The 24,339-nt window shown below is 45.2% G+C and overlaps 1 protein-coding gene across 1 annotated transcript; it reads right to left on the reverse strand.

Annotated features, from left to right (window-relative positions):
* Positions 1–711: 711 nt before the first annotated feature.
* LOC119434036 (resistance to inhibitors of cholinesterase protein 3) lies at positions 712–16,357 on the reverse strand. Its single transcript, XM_037701341.2, has 6 exons — positions 15,951–16,357; positions 12,586–12,674; positions 11,017–11,142; positions 7,789–7,936; positions 5,815–5,987; positions 712–5,232 (listed from the first exon to the last, which is right to left on the reverse strand). Exons 1-6 carry the CDS (start codon positions 16,096–16,098, stop codon positions 5,044–5,046), a joined length of 873 nt encoding a protein of 290 aa, XP_037557269.1. The 5' UTR covers positions 16,099–16,357; the 3' UTR covers positions 712–5,043.
* Between the last annotated feature and the right edge of the window lie 7,982 nt (positions 16,358–24,339).

Here is a 24,339-nt window from a genome sequence, read left to right on the forward strand (position 1 = left end):
ATTCACCAAGATAATTTCCAATAGAATCGGGGCAACACGTGACTTCAGTCAACCAAGAGAACAGGCTGGCTTCAGGAAGGGATTTTCTACGATGGATCATATCCATGTCATCAATCAGGTAATCGAGAAATCTGCGGAGTACAATCAGCCTCTCTATATGGCTTTGATCGATTATGAAAATGCATTTGATCCGGTTCATCACAATTTCGAATGAAAGTAGCTTGGCTGTTTTGGATGTCCCATAAACAGTGTTTTTACTGCAGTATTCGTGCAATACACATTAAGCACAATTAAGAAATAAAAAGAAGACAATGTGAGTTGAATTTCTGTATTTATTTCATTTTTCTCGCTTTTATTGAGCTAAGGTTCATGGACAACTTTTGAAGAGTTCCATGCACACAACATACCATGGGCTTTCTTCGATCGCAGACACTCAACTTGCAATGAATGTTAACACTGCACAAATGACATGATAAAGAGACTTTTTCATATTACCGATACCCGCAACATTCTTGCAGGCATGCACACGTATGTCTGAGTCTCTCGAACTTCTCCAAGCACCAACTACCGAAGAGATGTCCAAAATTACAGCAGCAATGAAGACTTTAAAAAATAAATAAAAAATCTGCAATGTTAAGTACCACATGTATATCTCAAAAAAGTAGGAACTATACTGATTCGGCCTTTTTTCTTTCCCACAATACGAAAGTTAATACATATTTTCACATGTAAGGCAGTTTCGAGAAGCATGTTGGGCTCGAGAATGTTCCTCACAGAGGAAACTCAAACAGGGGACACATTCAAGATAACATAATGCTGAATGTCCTACAAATAAAGTTCATCACCTCAACCACAATAAAAAAACAAGTACCTTGCCTACATGCTGCACTTACAACTTATCACGAAAAAGGTGACACTGCCGTGACGACTAGCTTCTTATGAACGTAGCCCATTGCAGGATTTATAAAATAGAAAGAAAATTGTGCTTTCCTTACAGTATCACGAGTCGAGCAAAACTGCAGGTTTGCAGGTGACAACTTGAGCAAATGCACGCATACCATTTGGCTTGATTGCGAGAACTGCCGCCTCATTGCCCCATGTACAGGCTGTCGCATGTCCCGCAAGAAAGTTAGACAGTGTTACAGTTACATTACTCTTGATTGGTGTAACGTGCATTACTGCTAAGCATAGACACCAGTTGAAAGAGTACGTGCTCACTTGTGATTCGCAACAAAAGGTGGAATGTCGCAGCCCCAGCCAAAGGCTGAAGTATTTGAGACCCATAGACTCTACGACAAAAATTTATAGAATGAACTCTGGCACTATAGTTTCTATGGAAGCTGGAAGGTGTGCTGGTTGAGAATAATGATGCAATACTACACGGATCTGACTAAACTTCATCCTTCTGGCTTCAAACGGCTCTGTGACTTTGCAAATTCATCACTCTTAACAAAATGCACCCATTTGCAATGATTATGCATATATGCAGACACATGTTGCCTTAACGCATTTAGAAAAATATGACTGCTTAAACATTCACAACGATTAAGCGTAATAAATACAAAAGTCTGAGGCCACATGCATGAAGATTTGATAACGCCGTGTACTACTACCCATAGTTCCCACATTAGCTGCAAGATCGCCATTGCCAGAGTTCCTTCTAGTAAATTTCCTAGAAAACGCTATGCTCGAGACTAGATAGAACCCCTGACTAGAAGAAATCACCACTACCAGGTTGGTCTGGCACAAACAATGTACATCAGATAACAGAGCCCTTCTGTACACTCGCAAAGGAAACAGTCTTGCACGTATATTTCCCACGCACTGGTCGTGCCTCCATTCAGCAAGTGCAGTCACACGGTAAAAAAAAAGAACCCACGCATGCGGAGAAGCCATCACCAGCGCACAGATAAACAATTGATGAGATAAGCAATAAACAATCAGTGCAGGCCAATGCATGGAGAACTCCTTCCGAAATTTGCTTCTCCGTATTTGTGAATGGCACAAAGGACACAAGATGGACGAAAAGAACATACACAAGGGCGTGCTCTCCTAACTGGAAGTTTAATGAAGCCAACATGCAGCACCCTTCCTTATACAATGCAATGGTCACATGATTCCAGAGTGTGCAAGAAAGGCAAAGATAACCACAACGACCCTATCACATTAAGAAAAACAAATGTAGATTAACAGAGCATACTAGCTAGAAGATTTCCAAGGTAGCCCCAATAACTTGATTTTGTTTGTTTGAAATTTAGAATCAAGCTCTGTTAGTCTACATTCTTTTTTCTAATGTGACAGTTTCATTGTGATTAGTGCACCTTGTTGGCACACTCTGGAATCATGGGACCATAGTGTTGCATAAGAAAAGGGTGTACAGACAAACCTCGATATAATGAATCTCGATTTAACGCAATTTGCGATCTAACGAGCTATTTTTATTTCCCCATATTAGTTCTATTGAAATAACGAAACCTCGATGTAATGAAATTCTCGATATGATGAAGTTTTTCGCTGCAAGTTCGTTATATCGAGGTTTGACTGTATTGCCTTCATTAAACTATCAGTCGGGAATGCGCACCTTTATTGCCATCTGTCCCGTATCTTTTGTGCCTCTCACGAATATGTATAAACACCAACTCACCAAGTTTTTTATCATATTAGTTTCTCCTGATTCTTTTATTCAAAGGAAAAAAATCCAGAGGAGTGCTTGTTACTAGTTCCTTTTGTTTCACTGGCAAGAAGTCTTGCTGATTGCCACGCGTTTTGACAGATGCACAGATGCACTATGCACTGCGCAGCAAGGGACCCTAAAATCAACTATGCCTCATCACACACGAGAGAGTCTTTCTATTGTCTCTGAACAAACTGAACAGTTTGTTCATACCGAAGAGTCTATTTCGTTTATAATCAAGTGTGCTGTATTGTGCATAAGCCAGATCAAACGAGCATCCATTGCTAGTGTGCTGAGAATGGCTCTTGCAAGCAGTAAGTGTGGCTTTCCCTCACAACAACAGGTGCTTTGGCACTCAAGATGGTGGACCTTTGTGCAAACCTCCTTTCTTTGGGAGTGTACAGAGTAACTATAATAAATAGCAATGCATAAATCACAATAACATAAATAAGAATTGTGAATCAAATGAGTGCTTGCCCACAGAGCATGATATATGAATCTTTAGTCCGAAAACGAAAGAACTAAGCATGGTGAGGCCTGAAAGAGAATGCACAATAAGTTATGCAACATTTTGTTTGGCACTGAGACTTACTCGCCAATGCAGTTGAGCTGGTCACACTGTATGCCATGTCGCGCATGTGTAATGAAGTACTTGTCTGGATAAATAGCTGTTGTTATGGGACGTAGTTGCTTTTGCACTAGAAAAACAAATTAACTAAATACCTGCTGTTCACACCAACCAGGAACCAATGAGAGAACTGCAGCTTGTTCCAAACTTTCAACATTTGCATACGCTTTAGTAAGCTTCACTTGAACAAGCCACCCAGATGCACTGGAACAATGCACATGTAGTTGAAATTCTTAGACCTTTATGGTATAAGCCTTTAAAACACCTGAGTGGACTAAAAACACAAAATAAGATGCTTGGAATCCAAATCAACATTTAGCTTCTCTGAGTGACATCTTGCATTATATTTCACAACTTTAAGTTAACCTGATGCTGTACTTGCCAAATGAAAGCCGCATTCATCAATACAGCAATCAACAGCCAATATATATTGCAAGCCTTCCACGATGGTGCTTGGTCATCGGTGTCAAGTTAGTCCTACTTCAACATCATTACTGACAAATTGTCCCAATAATAATGACAATGTAGATGATAATGGTAGTGATGGCGACATTAATAAAACATTGATGATGACGATCGAGGTGCTGGAGGAGAGGCGGTACAGTTAAACTTCGATATAACAAAGTCGCAGTCGCGTGTTGGGAAAAATTTTCTTCGTTATATCTGGTATTCTTCATGTGAGAACGTATGAAAATTCGGCAACAGCAAATCTGAAGTCAGGGCTGTGCAATAGAATTCAAACATCAGTGCAACATAGCACATATAAAGTTAATTCTGTGGGTGTTTTGGCTTTATGCTGTTGTGTCACGTAATATTTTGAACCTTGTGAAAACAAAAATTTGCTTTGTTTGAATGAGTGCTCTTATACCTATAATAAACACTCATTCAAACAAAGCATGACCAATCAAATTTTAGATGTACTTCACTACGTACAATTAAATGTGAAATTAAATAGTTATGTACAATTAGGCAATAAAGATTGATTGATAGATTGATTGGATTCATTACATCCGTGTTCATTATATCGAGTTCAGCTGCAGTGATGACCGCATCAAACAGGTTCTTTGCTATGGAACAGCCTCTGCATATGAGGCCTTCCAAGTTTGCTTTGTCTTGTCTCCAGAGATAGCTACCCATGGGCTTGTCCTTTGCTATAGTTAAGTGGAGTAACCGTGCATAGGACAGGACAAACAGCATGAACAGATTAACAAACGAATGTCTGTCCATTCTGTTTGTTTTGTCTCATACATTGTTGCTACATTTAGCTATAACGTGTATAAACCAGCCCGAATTGCCATACAAGAGTGCTAATTCGGGCTAGTCGGTTGAACGGTGACATACTGAACAAACAGCGAAGACAAGAGGACTCTTCCAGGATAACTTCCTTGCTTCTCGCCTTTCGTCTTGTGTACATTTCTGTTCCTCGAATAAACTACTAATTGATAGTCAGCGCCTGTGTTGTTGTCGTCCCATAGTCCCGTTGTCTGAGCTGCTTGTTCAGTATGCCAAATTAGCGCACTTTCGTTGTCCTTTGCTGCCTTCTCGAGCGGCATCCAGACCAGCGCAGATGGAGCCTCTACTGTCTAGTAGCACCGAAGTGAACCACCCCAATTCTGCAGGACTGAGTGCGCAGAAAGGTGGCAGCGGCTCCATCCTGTCACGATGTCGGATGCTGAGGCAGTCGATTTTGCCTCGCCTCAAACTGGGCTGCGAGCAGAGTTTTTCCTGCCCCGTGGGATGCTTAGTAGGTAACGGTCTCGCTGTCCGGTGGTAGCGACGCTTCGTCCCCGCTGTCGGCCGTTCCGTCCGAGCAGGAGTCTGGTTGTGAGCCGCCCTGGCAGGACTCTCTGCTCAGTGGGGCACCGCAAGGGCAGGCAGGTTCGTCCTCCGACGTCTGATGTGCTGGCCGACGATGCCGCAAGCCCTCGTGCTATGCACGTGCATAGAGAGAGAGAGAGAGAGGGAGAGAAGGAAAAACATTACCAAGCCATAGTCCAACTCGTCCATTGCACAGAAGGCTACACTACGTCCTTTTAGCACTGTAGCAGCATTGGCAATAGCCATGCTGCTGACAAAGAAGACTGTCACGGGAACAGCCACTGTGAATGGGGGCTGCAGCCGCTGCTGCATAACACACCTTTGTATCCGCACTATTTAAAATAAATGTGGCAGTGGTTGCCTTCATGACGACCTCCACAGAGAGCAATGGTCAGGTAGTGGGTTCCGAATATGGCAAATGTGTGCCACGTGCATGCAGACACCACAGGATCAGTGAAGTCTGGCCGCACGAGCCTTGGCCAGCCAGCTACATATTGTGGTCACAAGTGTGCCCCTGACAGAAAACTATGAAAGCATGTAAAATTAGCATGTGGGCTGTCTGACGCAAGCGTTACAAAACTGACGGGGGCTCTAAAGACACACTGGTTAGTAGGGCATAAACAAGATGTAACTAGCCAAACCTCAATGTAAGAACACGGATATAACAAAGCAAGTTATTGATGTCCTCACTCACCCGCTCATGCAGAGGCGTCTGCTGATTTCCCTTGGAGAGCTCGCGGACAAGCAGGTTGATGGAACGGCTCATATTGGCATTTGCCGGCTGAGCCCCGCCCGACTGGCGAACGAGCAACTGCTGCAACAGGGCCTCTGTCTGTGCCAGTCGCCGCTTCAGCTCTTCCACTTCTCCTGCAAGGGAGGTGCACGCCAATGTCATGGCGGCCGTGCGCGTGCTGCCGCATCATCAACAATGGCATAGCTGTGCCGCTTTCTCATGCTTCCACCCAACTCCACCAAGACCAGAGACCGTTTGCTGTGCGCAGAGAACTGAGCGCAAGAAATGAGACATACACATGCATGAGCAATAAGTGTGTGTAGGGGTGCTCACTGGATGCCCCTATACTTCCAGCAGACCCCACTTTTCGTTAAATTTACCAGCCCATGTTAGCTCTATACTAACCAGCTGCAGTGTCCAACCATAAATGGAGCCATCCAAGAATACTTTCTCAAAAATAAATAGGAAACTCGAGAGCTCATCATTCAGTGGCTTCAACTTCACCAACACATTGTTCCAAATTCCCCGCTTTGTATGTCACCCCTCTATCACAATGTGCACATGTCACGATCAATAAATTCACTTACTCCCTATTTTGCCAGGACATATACTTAGAAATTTTTTTTCTTCCCTCACAAATATCAGAATGGAACTCCTCTTCCGTGGCATACCAGCTAACTTTACAAGCAAAGTACTTTTCCTATGTTGTGTGTGTGTATAACTGTGTACTTTAGTAATATTTGCTTGACAATTTGTCTTTTTTTTTTCTTTTAACACAAAAGTGTTTTATGCCGGTTTCACGACTGATTTTCGGCAACGGATGTGAATGTGACGTTGGCTCCGGTGCCGCCATCTAGGAGCGATGAAGCAAAGTACTGCAACGTGACACTAACGAGCACCGACAGGGAGCGCTTCGGTAGTCACAGTGCAGCAGGGGCTCCAACGCGGTGTAGCCATAGAATAAAAAAAACAAGTGTAAACGTTTGACTTCGTGACTTTGTAAACTCGTCATTTTCAATGAAGTACTGTGTAATAAATAACATAAACATTATTAAAAATGTCCAACAGCAGGATTCGAACCCAGGACCTCTCGTACAGAAGCCTGACATTGAAACCATTACGGCACGAATGCACGCACAGACACGTGCTTAGAATGCCCTTATCAATTTCTCGCGGGCAAGTGAGCGCGTCGAGACGCCTGGCGCGTTTCAATGCCGCTCGCTAACAGGACACTGCGCGTGAAGCAAACATGCAACACGGTCGCCGTCGCGCAATTATTGCGCCATTCGGTGCAGAGGACCGTGAGTTCATGAAGCAAACATGCAACAGCTTCTGTGAAGACACGTTTCACTTTCTTGTTCTACCAATTCCTATGAAAGAGGGATCAACCATAATTATTTTCTGTTTCTAGCTGTTTCTGTTGTTGGTTATTATATCGAGTGTCTGTCCTGCAAGGACCAAATGTTGGTCTGCAGCTATGTCATAAAGAAAATAAAAAATAAGATAGAAGTACTTGTTTTCATAGTTGTTTCTGAGCTGTGCAGGAGACAAGATGCTATGAGGTGAATCTGTGCCCCCTTTAGCAGACTTGGAGGTGTCGCTGTCAAAGGACAGCACAAATGCCGACTATCAACTGAAACATCGCTTAGTGGTGGGAAAAATGGAAGAGCACGAAACTTATCTGTGCAGATAAGTTTTGCAGCTTTCCCTTTTTTTTCTTCCGCCACTGGACGACCTTTCAGTTAACAGGCGACGCTTGTGCAGTCCTTTTTTGTTCCGTCTAATTGTGTCCATGTTTTGCTCGCCTGCCTAACACAAACACTTTAGGCAGCTTCAAGTCAGCCATTTAGAGCTGTCGTCACATTTCGGCACCATGAAACAGCTTCATATAGTGATCGGCGGACCAGCAGCGGACAGCCTCGTGCGACCACTCACGCAGGGGAGTCTGTCTCGAAGAGTCGCCCGGGTGGACCCTGTGGCCCGGCGAGCCAAAGCCCGAGGTACCTCGCGGGTCAGGATGTGACCATGACTCTTGGTTCCCACTGTCTGGTGCTGCTGGAGCAGGGGGCTTCTTGCACACCAACTGGCACCGAAAGGAATTGAAAACGATTCAGAATGAAACAGCGCTAACTCAGGACACACAAACTGAAGAGAGGACAAGAACCAGTGCTGACTTTCAACTGGGAATCGTTATTACAAACGAGAGATATACCAGGTTCTTTCTTCATATGTAAAACAATAAAAAAAAGATACTGTATATATATATATATATATATATGTCACATCTAGGCCAATGCGGTTCTGGCTGATAGGCTACGTGGCTAGGTGGACATTATCAGCAAGGAAATCTTAAGTTATAATTTTGCTAATTACTAAAAATGTGCTAATTAGCGTTTTTTTAACACCAACTTTCAAATCTTAAAATCTACTAGAAAATGCCTCGCCATTCTAGTTGTTAAGATTGTACTAAACTGTTAAAGGCACGCACTTGAAAAATTACTCACTGGAACGCCACTGTATTTCGTAGCACATATTAAGGTTACATTAAGTGGACACTGAAGAGAGTACTAAATCAGTTTAGACTGATAATGCATTAGTTACAACTCTATCTTCATAAATTCTGCAGATGAGAATTTAATCTTTAGTGAAGGAAATGAAGGAAGAGCTTCCTTTCTCAGAATTTCATGCCAACACCTCAACATTGATAGTCAGTGCAACACCGAGAATTTCAAAGTATTTCATCGTATTTGGGCTGTTTTGGAACAGCAAAAGCTAATGAAGGTTGCTAGAGCACCTCTTTCGTTACTAGGCCCCAAGAGAGTTTTTTGACAGGTTATCAAACATTTCTTTCATTCATGAACAAAGCCATGCAACACATGAAATGATGACTGCGCTTCAACTTTTGGCCAGATTTGACAAAGTTCAGCAAAATGCGGAGTCTAGAAAAAAAACAACTTCAACAGGAGATATCGTTGAAACTAGCCTCCACTGCTCCTAGCACATCCCCAATTAAAAAAAAAAAAAAAAAAAAAACTGGTTGACTTGGCAACACAATTTTTAAATGACAGCAGTAGGGAAGACACCGAAGCTTCTATCGGGTTGTTGAACTTTCCAATGTGACTTCTACGCTGTTTCAACGATGTCTCAGACATCGGTACATGCTCAGGAGTGCATGTTGTTTTGATTATTGTGTTCGACTACTATCAAGTGCAACTTTATTCTTTCCCACTGTGGGTGGCTTTTATCCAACAGCATTTCGACAGCATTTACTCAACTTATTACGAGCAATCCTTCCCATCGTGTGGAAGGACTTGTACAGGAGCATGTAGTCGATTGTAGACTGACCTTCTGCAGAAGCTTTACTAGCAGTCTAGTCTCATACTTTTGGAACACTGACTGTCCAAATGCCCCTATTCATTACTGTAAAATACTGTGCAACACTGTACATTAGAGTACTGTACTGTACTGTACAAACAATGTGATGGCTCCAGCACCAGTTCTAGTTGCATGACTAGACCAACTTCTGCACAGGAAAGCTGATCGAACACAATAATCAGGTATCCCAACCTGACAACCATTGGTTCGAGGGACTGAAGAATGCAGGAAAAAAAAGTATAAGGGTGCTTGGTGCAATGAGTAAAAATATATGTTCCCTGCGCCATAGGCTCTTGCCCATTTTCACATTTGCGCAACTATGACTTTCTCATATAGCATGGCTAATACTGACACCACCAAATCTGATATGCATATTATTATTTTTGCGTGGTTTAACTTACTGAAGGGTACAGATTGGGCATGCTCTTATTTTAACATGTTAACGTACTAAAGGTGGGAACTAGGAGCAAGTTGCATTTTTCGTGTATTTCAGATTGTTTTCACTCTCAGTACTTATATTAAAATTACCAAATTATTAGTTTTGTACATGCTTCTTGAGGTGCCTCTTAAAGTTTCACAAAGAATTCTCACAGGCTCTCTGAGCCATTATTTCTGCTTACTTCCACTGAAAACACCAATGATTAGGATACAATTTAATGTATCACGGTATACAATGTGATTATTATGTCCTGAAATTAAATGCTAAAATATAAAAACACCGAAAATGAGCAGATTTCTAGCATTACGAAATAATTAAGTACCTGGTTTGTTTAGAATGCAATCTAGTTCTTTACAGCTGAAAAATAATTAACTAGACTGGACCTGAGTATGCAGTATAAAAAATATATGATATCACAGCAAGCTGGTACAGAAACTTCAAAGCAGTGTTTCTACTCTGGTCTCGCTTCTGTGCCTTTTCAGGCTTACTAAACCTTGTCTCACTGTAAGAGTGACTGTTTTGCTATCACAGGGGTGTAATTTACTAACACAGCTTAACTAACGCAAAACACTCTTTGCCTCAATCAGCCCTCTTGCACCTGTGGACTGTCGGGCATGTTTTACCGTGCTGCACTGGCAGGAGCGAGTCCAGAGAGTGAACTGACGTGTAGTTGGCGACAGTGACGTCTGTGTGGGGTTGCACAATCCGCTCCAATTACGGTTCCATGGTGTTCCTGAATGTTGCCATGCTGTCCGACACAATGCACTGTATGTGACGAACAGGAGTGTCGCTAGAGTGAATGTTTTGACAAGGGAACTTGGTCTTCGTCATGGTTGAAGCAAGCCGATCAGGGAAGCTCCCTGGTCGAAATGCTGGCTCCAGTGGCACTTTCCTTGTTCTACTACCTGCTCATCCCTTAAAATCTCCATCTTCTGGTGAAGTGCTGTGTGGATGCATTGTTTGGAGGTTGCTTATATTAATGAAATAGCAATAACGTGCACACACACACATATATATATATGTATACAGTAAAATCTCAATGATACGATCATGCCTGATATGAATTTTAGGATGATACGAATTTCTCTGAAGTTCCTTATTAGCTTACGACGTGCTAAGGTTCAGATGTTGCGAACCAATTTTGGGCTGCGGTGGACGATACAAATAACCGAGCCGCATCACGATCTCCTGGGGAGTCGGTGAGGCATAGCGTTAGTGCCAGACAGTGGCTGTTGTCAGTTCAAAGCAGTTCAGTTTAAATGTTTGCAAGCACCACACACAAGCCTTCACAAGATTTTATAATAAAATGCTGTAAGTTTAGATAAACGCATGCCCTGATGTCAACTAACCTTGAGCACAGTGTAAAGAAAGAAGACCACCACTCCAATCGTGTACAACGGCATCACGAGGTTCATGGTGCCGCCGGTCTTGGTGGCTTGTCGAGGGGGCTGGCGCATCGATGGATGTGGGAATGGCTGTTACAGACATGCAACGATTTTTCTTGTTGGTACATCAAGCAGTTAGTGCAGAATCAAACAGAGTGTGAAAAAAAAAAAAAAAAAAAGATGACGCAACATCACATTTGAGGGTGATCACTGTTTTGTATATTGTTCCAATGATTGCAACACAAGCCTCTAGTCCTCCATGAAGAATGCATAAAGTAATACGTTTCATCGCATTTACACTGTCACGCAGATGCAATGATTTACACTGTCATGCGCATGCCACGTGTGGTAAAAAGCATCCTAAAGCACATGCATTAGTCAAAGCAGAGTGGCAAGATGTCATTAGCAATAGGAAAGACAAGATGTCAGCGCAGAATACATGGCTGCCTTAATAAACTTTCAGAGATTGCACAAATTTTGGCAGGTGCATGCTACGATCAGCAATGGCTGCCACTGTGCTTAAATTCTTTCATCTGATTGCTACAGTGTATGACTGCATTAATGCACAGTGGCAACGGTGAAGTGCTGCCCTTATATGTTAACTTATGTTAACTTCAATAAGGAAAAGCAAGTCTTCGGACAAGTTGCGAGACAAGGTACGCAAGAGGGGTTTCTAGGTGTGAACAGAAAGCTGATAGGATCGGCAATGACGGCGGTGGTGTTGCTGCAGGCAAGGCTAGGTCAGGAAATTGTTTTGCCTCCACATCATTTCTGCTATTAGGCTGGTATTTCACCAAACGTTCATAAATTTGGTGTCTCCGAGGAAGGCAGTCAACAGGCCTAGAAGCCTTTTTCCTGATTACTCTGGGATCAGAACTGAGTGTGCCAAACACAGCTATTTCTGTGATTACACCGCAGTGGTTTGCTCGAGGATTGCTCCTGTAGTCTTCCTTCTTTAACTTGACAACCTACACTGCCTCTGCTGAGCTGAGCCCTGAGCGGGACAGCACTGAGATTTATGCATACTCACAAACTTGAAACTTGAGCAATTTCACGAACGTTCACGACGACAGTTCTGGCTTGTCCATAAATGTATTACCATTTGCAGAACACCCGATTACCAGAGAGGTGTACAGTAGTAACAACGCTGGCAGTGATGTCTTGTGAAGCACAGCTTAACCAGAGAGCCCACAAAGCTAATACTGCAGTGACATGTTGTATTCTACTTAAATGCTGGCGTAAAGCATTGGTAGTGACACAATCGTTAATACGCAGTCCTTATATGATTGGCCTTCAATAAAAACACTCATGCAATATAAAAATTCTTCAAACACATTGTACTAGGACAATGTCTTACAAGATGCCGCTACCAGCTATGCTACTGCCATCCACAGTTCCGGCAACCTGGTAAACCTGCAACGGTAAGAAGTTTACAGACAAGCTGAACTCCCTAATGACTGCAGTGCAAACGGCAGCCTCCTATGTAATGAAAGGCACAAGTGATGCCTGGGAATGTGAAAGTGAACTACTCACACGGCCCCTCGCATACTCTGGGTCGTGAGGTCGGGCCTGGCCCATGGCTTCGTGCATTCGCGACTGGGCCCCTCGGCCTGGGATCAGGCCTGCACGCAATTAATTCCAAAGCACATTCAGCGAAATTGATGAGGGTTTTTCAAAAGTTAGTCAGATTTCAGGGTACTTCCAAGCATGCAGTCAGCCACACACTCAACAAAAATTCTTGCACAGCTATAATTCACTAAATTACTGACAATTTTTTCCTCTTCTCTCTTTTGCCACCTGTGTTGCCTGTGGCTTGCTTAAACAAAGCAAGGGCAGTGCTATTACTATATGTAAACACCAGTACAAACATGGCACAGGGTGGAACATGTTATAAAACAAACATTTCGGGCATGACGGCTGAAAATGTCAAAGAACTCAAGTGACATTATATGTTGACAAGGAAGATACTGCAGAAGGGTTGAAAATTGAGCTTGCTGGTACACTGAAATTTTCGGAACAGCACTAAACGATGGGACAGGAAAGACAACATGTGGCTACAAACTAACAACATCAAATCTTGCCTCACACCAATACTGAGCGACCCGGTAGTGGCTCAGTGTGACAGGGAGCTATGTGAAACACCGGACAGCCACGCAATCAAGGTATTCCACTTCGCAGACGACTTTCTCGTAGTCTACTGGGCGATAACAGGCGAGGCTGCGAAAAAAATCCGCGTGAATTTCTCGTGTTTTCACCACAGTGCTAGGCGAGTTCGATAACGAAAGAACTAGCAGTTGACGGCGAGCTCCGGTGTCTGGACCTCAAGCTCTTCTTCGGTGAGCATCATCCGTGCTGGAGTTACGCCCAGTGCTCCAAGAAAAGGCTTTTGCCTTTTTGTGAGCACACTCTAAGATAGTGAAGCGTGCTTCTGTCACCAGAGCACTGAAGAGAACCCTGAACACCTCATGCCACCACTAAGTGGAAAGGAGCTTTGAGACACAACTTGAGTGGTTATTTTCAGCAGGTAACACACGCGAGATTCTGGTGGGCATCGCTGACAAGAATTTAATGGAGCTGTGCACATGACGTCACAGGACCGAGGCAAGCCAGTCGAGGGCTACCACAGTGATCTCGTATGTAGATAGGGTCAGCCATTGCCTTAAGAAAATAGCTGGCGGAGTTGGGGTTTGCATTGTTTTCCCTGCACTGAAGAAGCTAGGCACGTTTCGCAGGAAGGCTAACCAGAATGAGCCGAGATGCGGAGTTTTCCGCAAGAAGCACGCGCAACAGTTTGTTGGCTGTGCCGTTGGTGTTGTGCACGAAATCTCCCTGTTCTGCAGCTGAAACTATGTAGGACAGACAGGGTGGTGCCTCAACGAACACCTCGGGGAACTTGCTTGGTCTCCCGACACAGGATGTGGGAGCAACCTAGCAGTTTATGCAGTCTTGTGCGGCTGTACTCCGGCTTTTGATAAGTGCCAAATCCTTAGGCGACACAAGGACCAAACAATGCGCGAAACCATTGAAGTGTAAGCAATTTATAGAAGGGGTGTGTCAGCGTGCCATCACTTAGTTTAACTGATAAAGAGCAAAATTATGTGGAAGTTTAGATCATCTGATCAAGTGACTTAGCTGTGTGCTCTGGTTGTTAGGTTGGATATTTGGTCTCCCACTGAACTAATTTTTAACCGACTGCGCATCTTCTTTCACTATATATGTCCTTTAAAAAAAAAATTAAAATGTGTTGTTAGTCTGCGCCCATGTGTTGTTTTTCTTGTCCCACCATTTAGCACCGTTCCAAAAGTTTCAAGGAATATACAGTAGAGCCCGCTTAAATGGAACTTGAAGGGGCAGAAAATAAAGTTCCATTTATCAGAGGTTTCATTTATGCGAAGAATGCAAAAATCACGATAAAATTGTTTTATTTCAAAAGCATCGAATGTGTTAATTTCACTGTGCTGAACAAAAGACGTTATTGCACACTCTGTTTGGAATATCACCGCTTCTGTAGCACAAGCTATTGTTCAAGCACTCTCGTTTTTTGACTGTTGCCATTACGATGCACAAAGGAGCGTGAAAACTAGGCAATGTCAACGCTACAGAGCAGCCACTAATGTCACGGCAGTGCAACTGGCTGACTGATTGGACTTTCTTGAATATTTGGCATCATAGTCTGACACACTTGTCGACCTACTCCTGTTCCATATGAAGTATGATGGTCGATAAGGTAGGTGCACTTTTCGTTTCAATTCCATTTAACTGGAGTTCACACACAAAAAAGTGCCTCATTTAAACGAACTTCATCAACATTGTTCCTATGGGTGGACAACCAAATTTGGTACCCTTGTCCCATTTATTCGACATTTTCGTAAAAGCTAGTTTTCTTTATCCGGAGTCTACAGTACATACCTATCAGCATACGCTAAAATGTGGAGAGTTGTGAACTACTCCAATGCGCTGTTTTGATTCCAGGTGTACCTGCATTCGTAAGAGTGGCTCAATTTAGACTCGAAAACGTACATTTGGGACTACTTCATGCTCAGCTAGGAACTGGCCACACAGTGACTGCCTGTTGCAGTGCAGTTTGAAACACCTCTTGGGCCATGAGGGCTGTCAGTCAGCTTTGTACCTACACAATTACCAACGACCATGGCAAGCTTTAATTCAAAGAATTAGGTGCAATCAACAGACATGTAAGCGTCAACCAACTCATTGGGCTGTCAAATAGGGCACCAAACATACTGCAGCGTGGTGTGCTAGATTTTCTGCTATGCGTAGTAAAACTTGACTTCAATCCTAGCTTCACTTGGCGCTTGTGTAAAACCAAGGCAACCTCTGTCAGCTGGGTGAAGGCGGCAAGCTTACACTAACTCTGCGCACAATTTATGCAAAAACGTCCTGGGTTCAAGGTAAGTGATCCTGAAATTAGAAACAGCCCTGAAGATTGTAGTTATGCACACTCCTCTACATCAAGCATGTTATTCGACCAATATGTCAAGGCTAGCTGGTATATATGCCACAGTTTGTAACTGAGGCTGCAAATACACTGGTTACCCACGCTTTTCCACATGCGAACTGAACTGGCTCTAAGGCCAGGTCGACGTAAATTGGTGGCGCTTAATAGGTTACTTCGCGAAATTTGAATGGTGAATGTCTTTTTGCAGTGTGCAAGTTTCCACTAAGTGAGGCAGCTTGGTGGCTTGACTGCGCATAAGTTACTTGGAAGAAACACGACGATGTGCAAAACGGAAAACAAGGCATACATGGCACACTTGAGGTACTAGTAGAATATGCTTTCTGCAATAATCAGTGTAAAATGTGGCTATCGTCAATGGAAAAGACCAGGCAGTTCAACATTGCATGGACAGCTGCGTTGAAGCAAAGAACGAATCGCTTACCGTCCGGTCCTTCTTGTGCCGAAAACGACATGGAGAAAGCTGCCTGCATCATTGGGTAGAACACTTTGGGCCAGAGGACTGTGAAGCAACCGACCACGATTGCAAGCACGGCGATGCTTTTCCCAACGCCAATATCCGAATTCGCCATCTTTCGGAATCGCGCTTGCGAAGTGCGATCGGCGTTCTGCTAGTTTCGCTCCCGGTGTTCTGCGGTTAAGCGCACTTCATGGTTGAGCCATAACCTTCCTGTACGTCCACATGCTTGCTTAGTAGCGCTAGAGTGTACTAGAACAATTCTAGGTCACTCTAGTAGCGCCAAAACGATAGAGAACCTTGCTGGGGCCGTGGTAGCTTTGAGGGGAGAAAATGAGCGATCAGAAAACGGAACGGTTTGAGACACGGTTAGGGAACACGGTTACGGTAACATCCAACTTGTCTTGTGATATGTCTACAACGATGGCTACCATGACGTCTTGTCACTTTTCGGCTTCTCCAGTCAAAAAAGCGAATCCTTTGAGATCGGCATAGAGCCGTCACTGGGAAGTGGATATATATGGTGGTTCCCTTGAAGTACTTGAAGCATCCTTGAACTAGCCTATACTGATCTCAAAGGCCATGTTATTGGACTAAAGGTGCCCAAACATGGAGGAGCGCTTCAAGAAAACAACCACACTTAGCCAGTGGTAACACCCTCTAAATAAACAAATGTAAATCTTGAAGGCTATGTTTTTGTTGGTAGCATGCGGCAGAAGCGATTGCGGAAGCCAGAAAAACGTCATAGACCTCAGGTTTTGGACACCAAATATTGAGCATTGCCTCCGAGATTAAACAGCGCTGCGACTGAGAGCGCGCCGTTTTATCTCAAAGGCCATGTATTGATGCAGGGTAAAAAATTGGAGGATGCTTAAAGGGCAACTCCGGCAATTTTTTGACCATGTCGAGCTAATAAAATATTTAGGTTCCCGAGACCCTCCTGTGACGCACCTGATAGGAGAATTGTTCTGCAAATTCGAAAATAATTTTAAATAAGCAAAAAAGCGCAAAAACGAAACCGAAACCCGAGCAAGCAGCGGAGCGAACCTCTGAGTGTGACGTCACGAATGTATCCCCGGCGGAGAAGGCGCGCAACGCATGCCGGTCTCGCCCGCGGGGAGAACGAAACCGGCGAAGAGCAGACGCTCAGCTTATTCGTGACCACGCCGGACCTTCGGGGACCTTCGGGTGACATTGCATGTAAGCTGCACCACCTATTCGGATCTGTCAAACAGTGGCAGTTATGATTCAGAAGAATTCAATAGCCACGAATCGCCGTCCTCCACCACTAGAGCCAGCACCCATGCGCAACATATCGCGCTGCGACATGAAGACCAAGGGTAGCCCTAACCACTGATATACGTGCTGCTTGCTATTTTAGGTGTTTTACCCCTCTCAGGGAACCGCTTCGCATGCTCACTGTAAGATGTGGAGCACGACTTTCCGCATTTGTATCCCACAAGAACGCCGCTGACAGTCCAAAGCACCGAACGGTGCATTTGTTTACATCGGCAGGTACAGCGACCACTCGTACGTCGTTCGCTTGAGATAGCCGCTCATCAGTGACATCAATTAATGTCAGAACATATCAAAACACGTAGATTTTGTGCATGTAAGCACCGTTACATCACTCCGGGTCGCGCTGATGCGTGCGACCACGCACCTTCGGAAACAGAGAGCGGGAGACCCTATAGTAGGGAAGCGTTATGCAGCCTGCTTATTCTTCGTATTCTCTTCATGCACACAATTAGTGTTCCGTAAAGTAGACATAGATTGGGACATTGCGCGTATGATCGTCCATTTAGAGAATGTATAGTTTTGTCGCGGAAACGCTGATGTCATGAAGTATGACATCGTTGGCAGCTGAACGAGACGGTTGTTTACGCATGCTGTATCGAAGGGGCCTCCGCTTAATTGCTGCCCATGTGGGATACGAGGCAAACAGTGCACCTCGTAAGCTAAATAATGTCAGCATAACAATGGGTAATAATACACCCGTGGATTTGCGTAGTCACATTTCATTTAGGGAAGCGCCGGCGAGTGCCACTGGCCGCATTCGAGAACGGCAACGTATACGGATGTTGATTGCGCGTCGTGTTGTCGCTTTTAGCTTTTTGCGTGTGCACTGTACGAAATGAGGAATGGTTTATTTCAAATCCGTATGGTCAAAACTGAACTATAGAAGCAGCTTTCCTCATCCTAATAGCTTAATTAGCTTCATATCAGTGGGTCTGGTCCGCCAGCAGCAGACGCACGAACTTGGCCAGTGTGATAGGCTTAACCTCGGCTGAACGCGATCGGCATCGGCTCAAACTGTGTTTGCGGATGGCGAAGGCTGAAGTTCGTGCAGCCAACAACGCAACACCGCTTGCCACCCCGCATCACTTGCCCATCCACAGGTAATGCAACTTCTCGCGACAGCAACATCTCACGCCAAGCGCTAGCTCACGATCGTCGACTCCTGCGCGCTCTCGTCGCTGTCGTCTGCATGATCCCGGCATGCTCTGCGCATGGACCATTCCTGACGTCATACACAATGTGGCCTATAACTGAGGAGGGGGTAAGGTAGGGTGCTCGAGGCAATAAATTAAATTCATTTGTAAAAAATCTGTGCAACTCTCAAGCCTGCTTTTTTTTAGGACATGACGGAGGTATTCAGAGGAACAGACCCAGCGAATTTCATTGACATCCGTTGACATCGAAAAATCGCCGGAGTTGCCCTTTAAGCTACGTGGAACGCGATAGCGTTATCGGGCCCCGTTCGCATCGCATTTTTCTTTCAGTGGGCTTCACTGCAACACAGAAAGTGGGAAACCCAGCTTACAAAGACCAAGGTTACACCGATCTCCTTAAAGTCGGCTTCACTTTTAAACAGAAATGCATTGCTGGGAAGACGTTTTTCCAGGGGCAATATCAGTCGTCTTATATTAAATTGTGAAGGCCCTAGCACCTTTTTTTGTTATTTTATGAATTGTTTGTTATTCTCCCTACGCGCGCGCGTGTCTAAAACGCATTAGGCAGGCGAAGTCCCAATTTGATCTGCCGAGGATGCGAGCACCATCTAGATAAATTTTCACACGTAGCATACCCGAGCCCGCCGGTGTTGGTATGGTAGAAATGCTGGAAAAGGGTTTGTGTATGAGTTTCCTCGTAACAGAATGATGTTTTCTCGTACATTCAAATTACAATCCGACGCCACCATGTCTGTAGGTTGTGGTTAAGTCGTACTTTACCATTTTCTGACGGATTTCACTGTGAGAAATTCAATTTTTGTTCACCAAAACCTTGCACCATGTGGAGGGCCGGTGCGGTCGGGGTGGTTCGGGATGATTTTCTCCTTCGCTAGCACCTTGCTCCACGCTGAGGGCCTGTGCGGTCGGGGTGGTTGGGAATGATTTTGACGTCGACGCCGGATTTTCTGCGACACGGGGCAGTCTTTATTCTATGCCGTTAACGCGGTCGCGTTAAAACTAAGGGGAAAGGCTGCCCAGTCAAAAAAAGTGAATTGGTCCAACTGGTCATACCGATTGCTAGCAATTGGACCCAAATGGAATGAATCGGAAACCAACTGGAATGCTAACTAGAATTGGAAAAAACCGTTTGGCCCTCACAGTTCCAATTCGTCTCCCAGTTGGAATGCTTGTTAATCGAATTGGTTGCACACACTCCAATTAGAGACCCGTTGGAACAGTAATTTCCAATCGGTCTCCCAATCGTAATTCTTTTTTGTCCAATTTGTACATCTCCGATCGGAGTAGACCAATTGTAACTGTGCTATTCCAATTAAAATTCTGGTTGTTATGTTTCTTACTAACATGGCAGCCTAACTAAAAGTGCCTTTAGCTCAGGTTATAATTCCAGACCCATGGAATTATAATCATCTTATTATAATCTTATCAGTTCTTGACTTCATAACTTTCCGGCTAATTGAGCCAAGCATGCACATTCTGAATTTAAACCCTTGCTAGGGTATGTCAAGAGCTGCAGTCTTACACCGTCTTACTGTCCGTACGGCCAATCAGATGTGGCCAATCAGAATCAGCCCGAACTGTGAACGCTGCCAAGTGTCTGAAACCAGATGTGAGTTTCCTGTTTATTACCCTGCAATGGTGTAGGGGAAATAGGGGTTGGAAAGAGGGCAAAGTGAGAGAGGAAAAAAATGTCGCAGTTTCGCCCGAAAGACGAAGCATCAATTGTGATAGCAAATTAGTAGAGAGCTATAAGGAGTAGGGATAGTAGTTTTATCGGTTGCATAAACTTGACACATTCGCTTACTAACTGAATTAACAAGCGTGGTGTCAGCGCGCACAAGCAACCATGAATAGACTCGATGACCGCAGACAACCACTGTCAAAACGCGGGTGTGGGGAAGCGCGGCCGCCGCAGCGAGCGAAGGTTCGTGCGGTATATCGTTTCAACGGAAACTGAGCGGCGTACCCACAGCGCATACAAAGGCCAGAGCCGTGTGGCGATCGCTTTCAAGATTCGGCGCACGCGACAATACCGACAGCCGGCACAGGCGCAAAGTACAAGAACGCATTTGTTGGCAGAGTAGAAGTCCCCCCCCCCTCCCTCCCTCCCGCGCTGCCTTCCCGCTTTGCTCCTTTCGCGTGGGAGATTGCGTCGCCAGTTCCCCTTGCGCCCGGTTGCAAGATACGCATTTGGTGCCGCAGCACAGCGTCGCCCCCCTCCCCCTCCCTCCCTTACGGTCTCTCGCGCGGCGTAAGTCGCGTTCTCTCTCCGCTGTGTGTTCGCGCTCCGTGAAGGCGCGCGTCTCCCGCGCACTTTCACTCGAACATACGGCGCGCGGCGACGATTTTATCGCCCTTGGACTTTATACGGAACCTCACGGCGACGGCGACGACGACGACACAGACACAGACAGCACAAATCCGCTTGAAGTGTATAAAAGAACAGCAACAGATAACAGGAAAGACGTTCCAATTACAGGCGTTCACACAGGCCGGTCGATCTCAAGAGGAGCAGTAGTTTCTGCATGGCCTTCTGATGCGATGTTAAATCCCGTCGATGTTGTCAAATTCTTTCTTCCGGGAGAAGCTATTCATCCAGCTGGGTGAACACCAGCTCATCATCATCATCATCAGCCTATATTTATGTCCACTGAAGAACGAAGGCCTCTCCCTGCGATCTCCAATAACCCCTGTCTTGCGCTAGCTGATTACAACTTGCTGCCTGCAAATTGCTTAACTTCATCACCCCACCTAGTTTACTGCCGTCCTCGATTGCGCTTCCTTTCTCTTGGTACAAATTATGTAACTTTGATGGTCCACCGGTTATCCATCCTACGCATTACGTAGAATCCCAGCTCCATTTTTCCCGCTTAATGTCAACTAGAATAACGGCTATATCCCCATTTGCTCCCCGATACACACCGCTCTCTTCCTGTCTCTTAACGTATAGGCCTAACATTTTTCGTTCCAACACTCTTTGTGCGATCCTTAACTTGTTCTCAAGCTCCTTTGTTAACCTCCAAGTTTCTGCCCCATATGTAGCACCAGTAAAATGCAATTAATGTATACCTTTGTTTTCAACGACAGTCGTAAGCTCCCAGTCAGGATTTGGTAATACCTGCCGTATGCACTCCAACCCAATTTATTCTTCTGTAAATTTCTTTCTCATGATCACGGCCCCTGTGAGTAACAGACCTAGATAAACATGCTCCTTTATAGATTCTAGAGGCTGACTGGCGCGATCCTAATGGCGATGGCTGGCGAACACCAGCTCATACGCGTTCCAAAACCTATACGCGTTCCGCATAGGGATGGCCGACACAGACAATCGCAAAATGCAGAGACAATCATGAAAATCGCGAAAGCGATTGTCTCTGCACACTGTACTGCGGGCATTGGCATAGAACATGACGAATTGTTTTCTCGTCGTCCCAATCGCCACATGCTGTGGTGTCGGCCATCCCTATGCGGAACGCGTATAGGCTTGCACACGATAAATATTATTATCACAACAATTATGCAGGTCGATGTTCGCCTTATTCACACGTGCTGTGTGTCTGTCGCTGCTACAAACCAACCGTCTTGGCGCAGTGGCTTCCGAGTTGCGCTGTTAAGCCCGGGGGGCACGGGATCAAATCCCGGCTGCGGCGGCAGCATTTAGATGGGGGATAAATTAAAAACGCCGGTCTACCGCAGTTAAAGAGCCCCACGTGGTCAAAATGAATCCGGAGTCTGTTTACTACGGCGTGCCTCCTAATCATATTGTGGTTTTGGCACGTGCAGTACCAGGTTTTTTGTCCTCTCTACAGTATCTCGTTTTGAACATGCTAAATTACACACACACACACACACACACACACACACACACACACACACACACACACACACACACACACACACACACACACACACACACACACACGCACACACACACACACACACACACGCACGCACGCACGCACGCACGCACGCACGCACGCACACACGCACGCACGCACGCACACACACACACACACACACACATATATATATATATATATATATTTGCCATCAGTCGTACATGATGGCGGAAGAGGCAGTAAAAGCCGCCCAACAAATCGGCAACTTGACAAAGCCGCAAGCTTCCGCTTTGAGTGGGCTTTGTCGGAATATATATATATATATATATATATATATATATATATTACAAGCACGGGGTACAGGAGTTTATTTAGGCTACGAACAGCAGGAATGGCCGCTGCACAGTCGTGGGCCGGAGAAGCTCCGGCACCACTAGAAGGAAGCGTTCCTCCGTGCTTCAGTGGTTCCTTTTGTACAGAAGCCCGTCACGTACACAGTAGCTGCTTGTTGCAGTAGGACACAGTGAAGTTATATTCCTGCAACCTCAAAGGTCAGCACGCAAGGCGACCACAAGGGTCGCGAAGGTTCACGAGCCAGCACAGAGAATGGTGGTCTGTGACGACTAGGAATGGGAGTCCGTACAAGTGAGAGCGAAATCGCTGAACCGCAAAGATTACAGCGAGGCATTCTTGCTCTGTCACTGTGTAATTGCGGTCAGGTTCGAAAGTAAGAGCAAAGACCCAGAAAACTACGAAGTTTCTTCACTGACTGCGGTGCACTGAATGCCTCAACAGCTGCCGTCTTGAGGGGATCAGGCCGGATACCGTCTTTGTCAACAAGATGACCCAGCACAAGGGTTTGACGGTCACCAAAGCTACATTTCTTAGAGTTCCGAACCAGGCCAGCGTTTTTGATGCAGTCAAGGACAATATCCAGGCGCGTATTATGCTCATTAAATGTGCGCCCGAATATAACGACGACGTCAAGATAGCACATACAGATGTTCCACTTTAGCCCACCCAGAATGGTGTCCATGAACCTTTCAAAGGTTGCTGGAGCGTTGCGCAACCCAAATGGCATCACATTGAATTCGAACAACCCATCCGGAGTTATGAAGGCTGTTTTCTCCTTGTCTGCCGGGTCCCTCGGGATTTGCCAATATCCTGAGCGTAGGTCCACTGAAGAAAAATAAGAGGCCGAATGAAGGCAATCAATTGCATCATCAATCCGGGGCAGCCGATAGACATCCTTCTTAGTCACGGCGTTTACTCTTCGATAATCGACGCAAAATCTCCAGTTACCGTCTTTCTTTCTGACGAGTATGACCGGAGCTGCCCAAGGACTCCAGGACTCTTGTATGATCCCATTTTTCATCATGTCACTCACTTGTTCCCTGATTATGTTGCATTCGTTAGGTGAGACACGATAAGGCTTTTGCCTGATCGGGCGCGCAGATCCCGTATCGATAGTATGGCGCGTTCGATACTTGGGAATCGAGAACGCTTTGTCCGGCTGCGCAAAGTCAAAAACTGACAGATGCTTATAGAAAGCGTATCCACCAAGGTATGGCGCTCCCTTGTGCTGAGCGACTTGTTTATCATAGACAGAAGCTTTTTGTCCGAGACGTGGCGAAGGTCAGCAGGTTCACACGGTGGGTCTGTTAGTACGGCTATGGACGAAGACGTGTATTTTGTAAAGTAGGCGAGTTTCAAGCCGTCTGGAAGCGAGACGGGTTCTGCCGAGCAGTTGGTCGTCCACAAACCAGCACGCCCGTTGCCGATGGATACCACACAATGAGGGACAAAAACGTTCTTCTTCACACAATTTAGAGGCATTTGTCTACGGAGGCATCGAAACTGTCTCGAACTTCACCGCGACATACAACCGGCACGCACACAGAGGTGGACGCAGGCACAACAGTATCTGCAGATACACAAAGTTCACCTTGACTGCAAGTCTCCTCTAAGAGCCCGGACGAAACATGGCCATAGACGAAAACTTCCCCCGTGCGATAATCGACGGTCGCACCACACTGTCGCAAAAAG

The sequence above is a fragment of the Dermacentor silvarum genome, chromosome 11, assembly GCF_013339745.2.
Source record: "Dermacentor silvarum isolate Dsil-2018 chromosome 11, BIME_Dsil_1.4, whole genome shotgun sequence".
Taxonomy (NCBI): Eukaryota; Metazoa; Arthropoda; class Arachnida; order Ixodida; family Ixodidae; genus Dermacentor; species Dermacentor silvarum.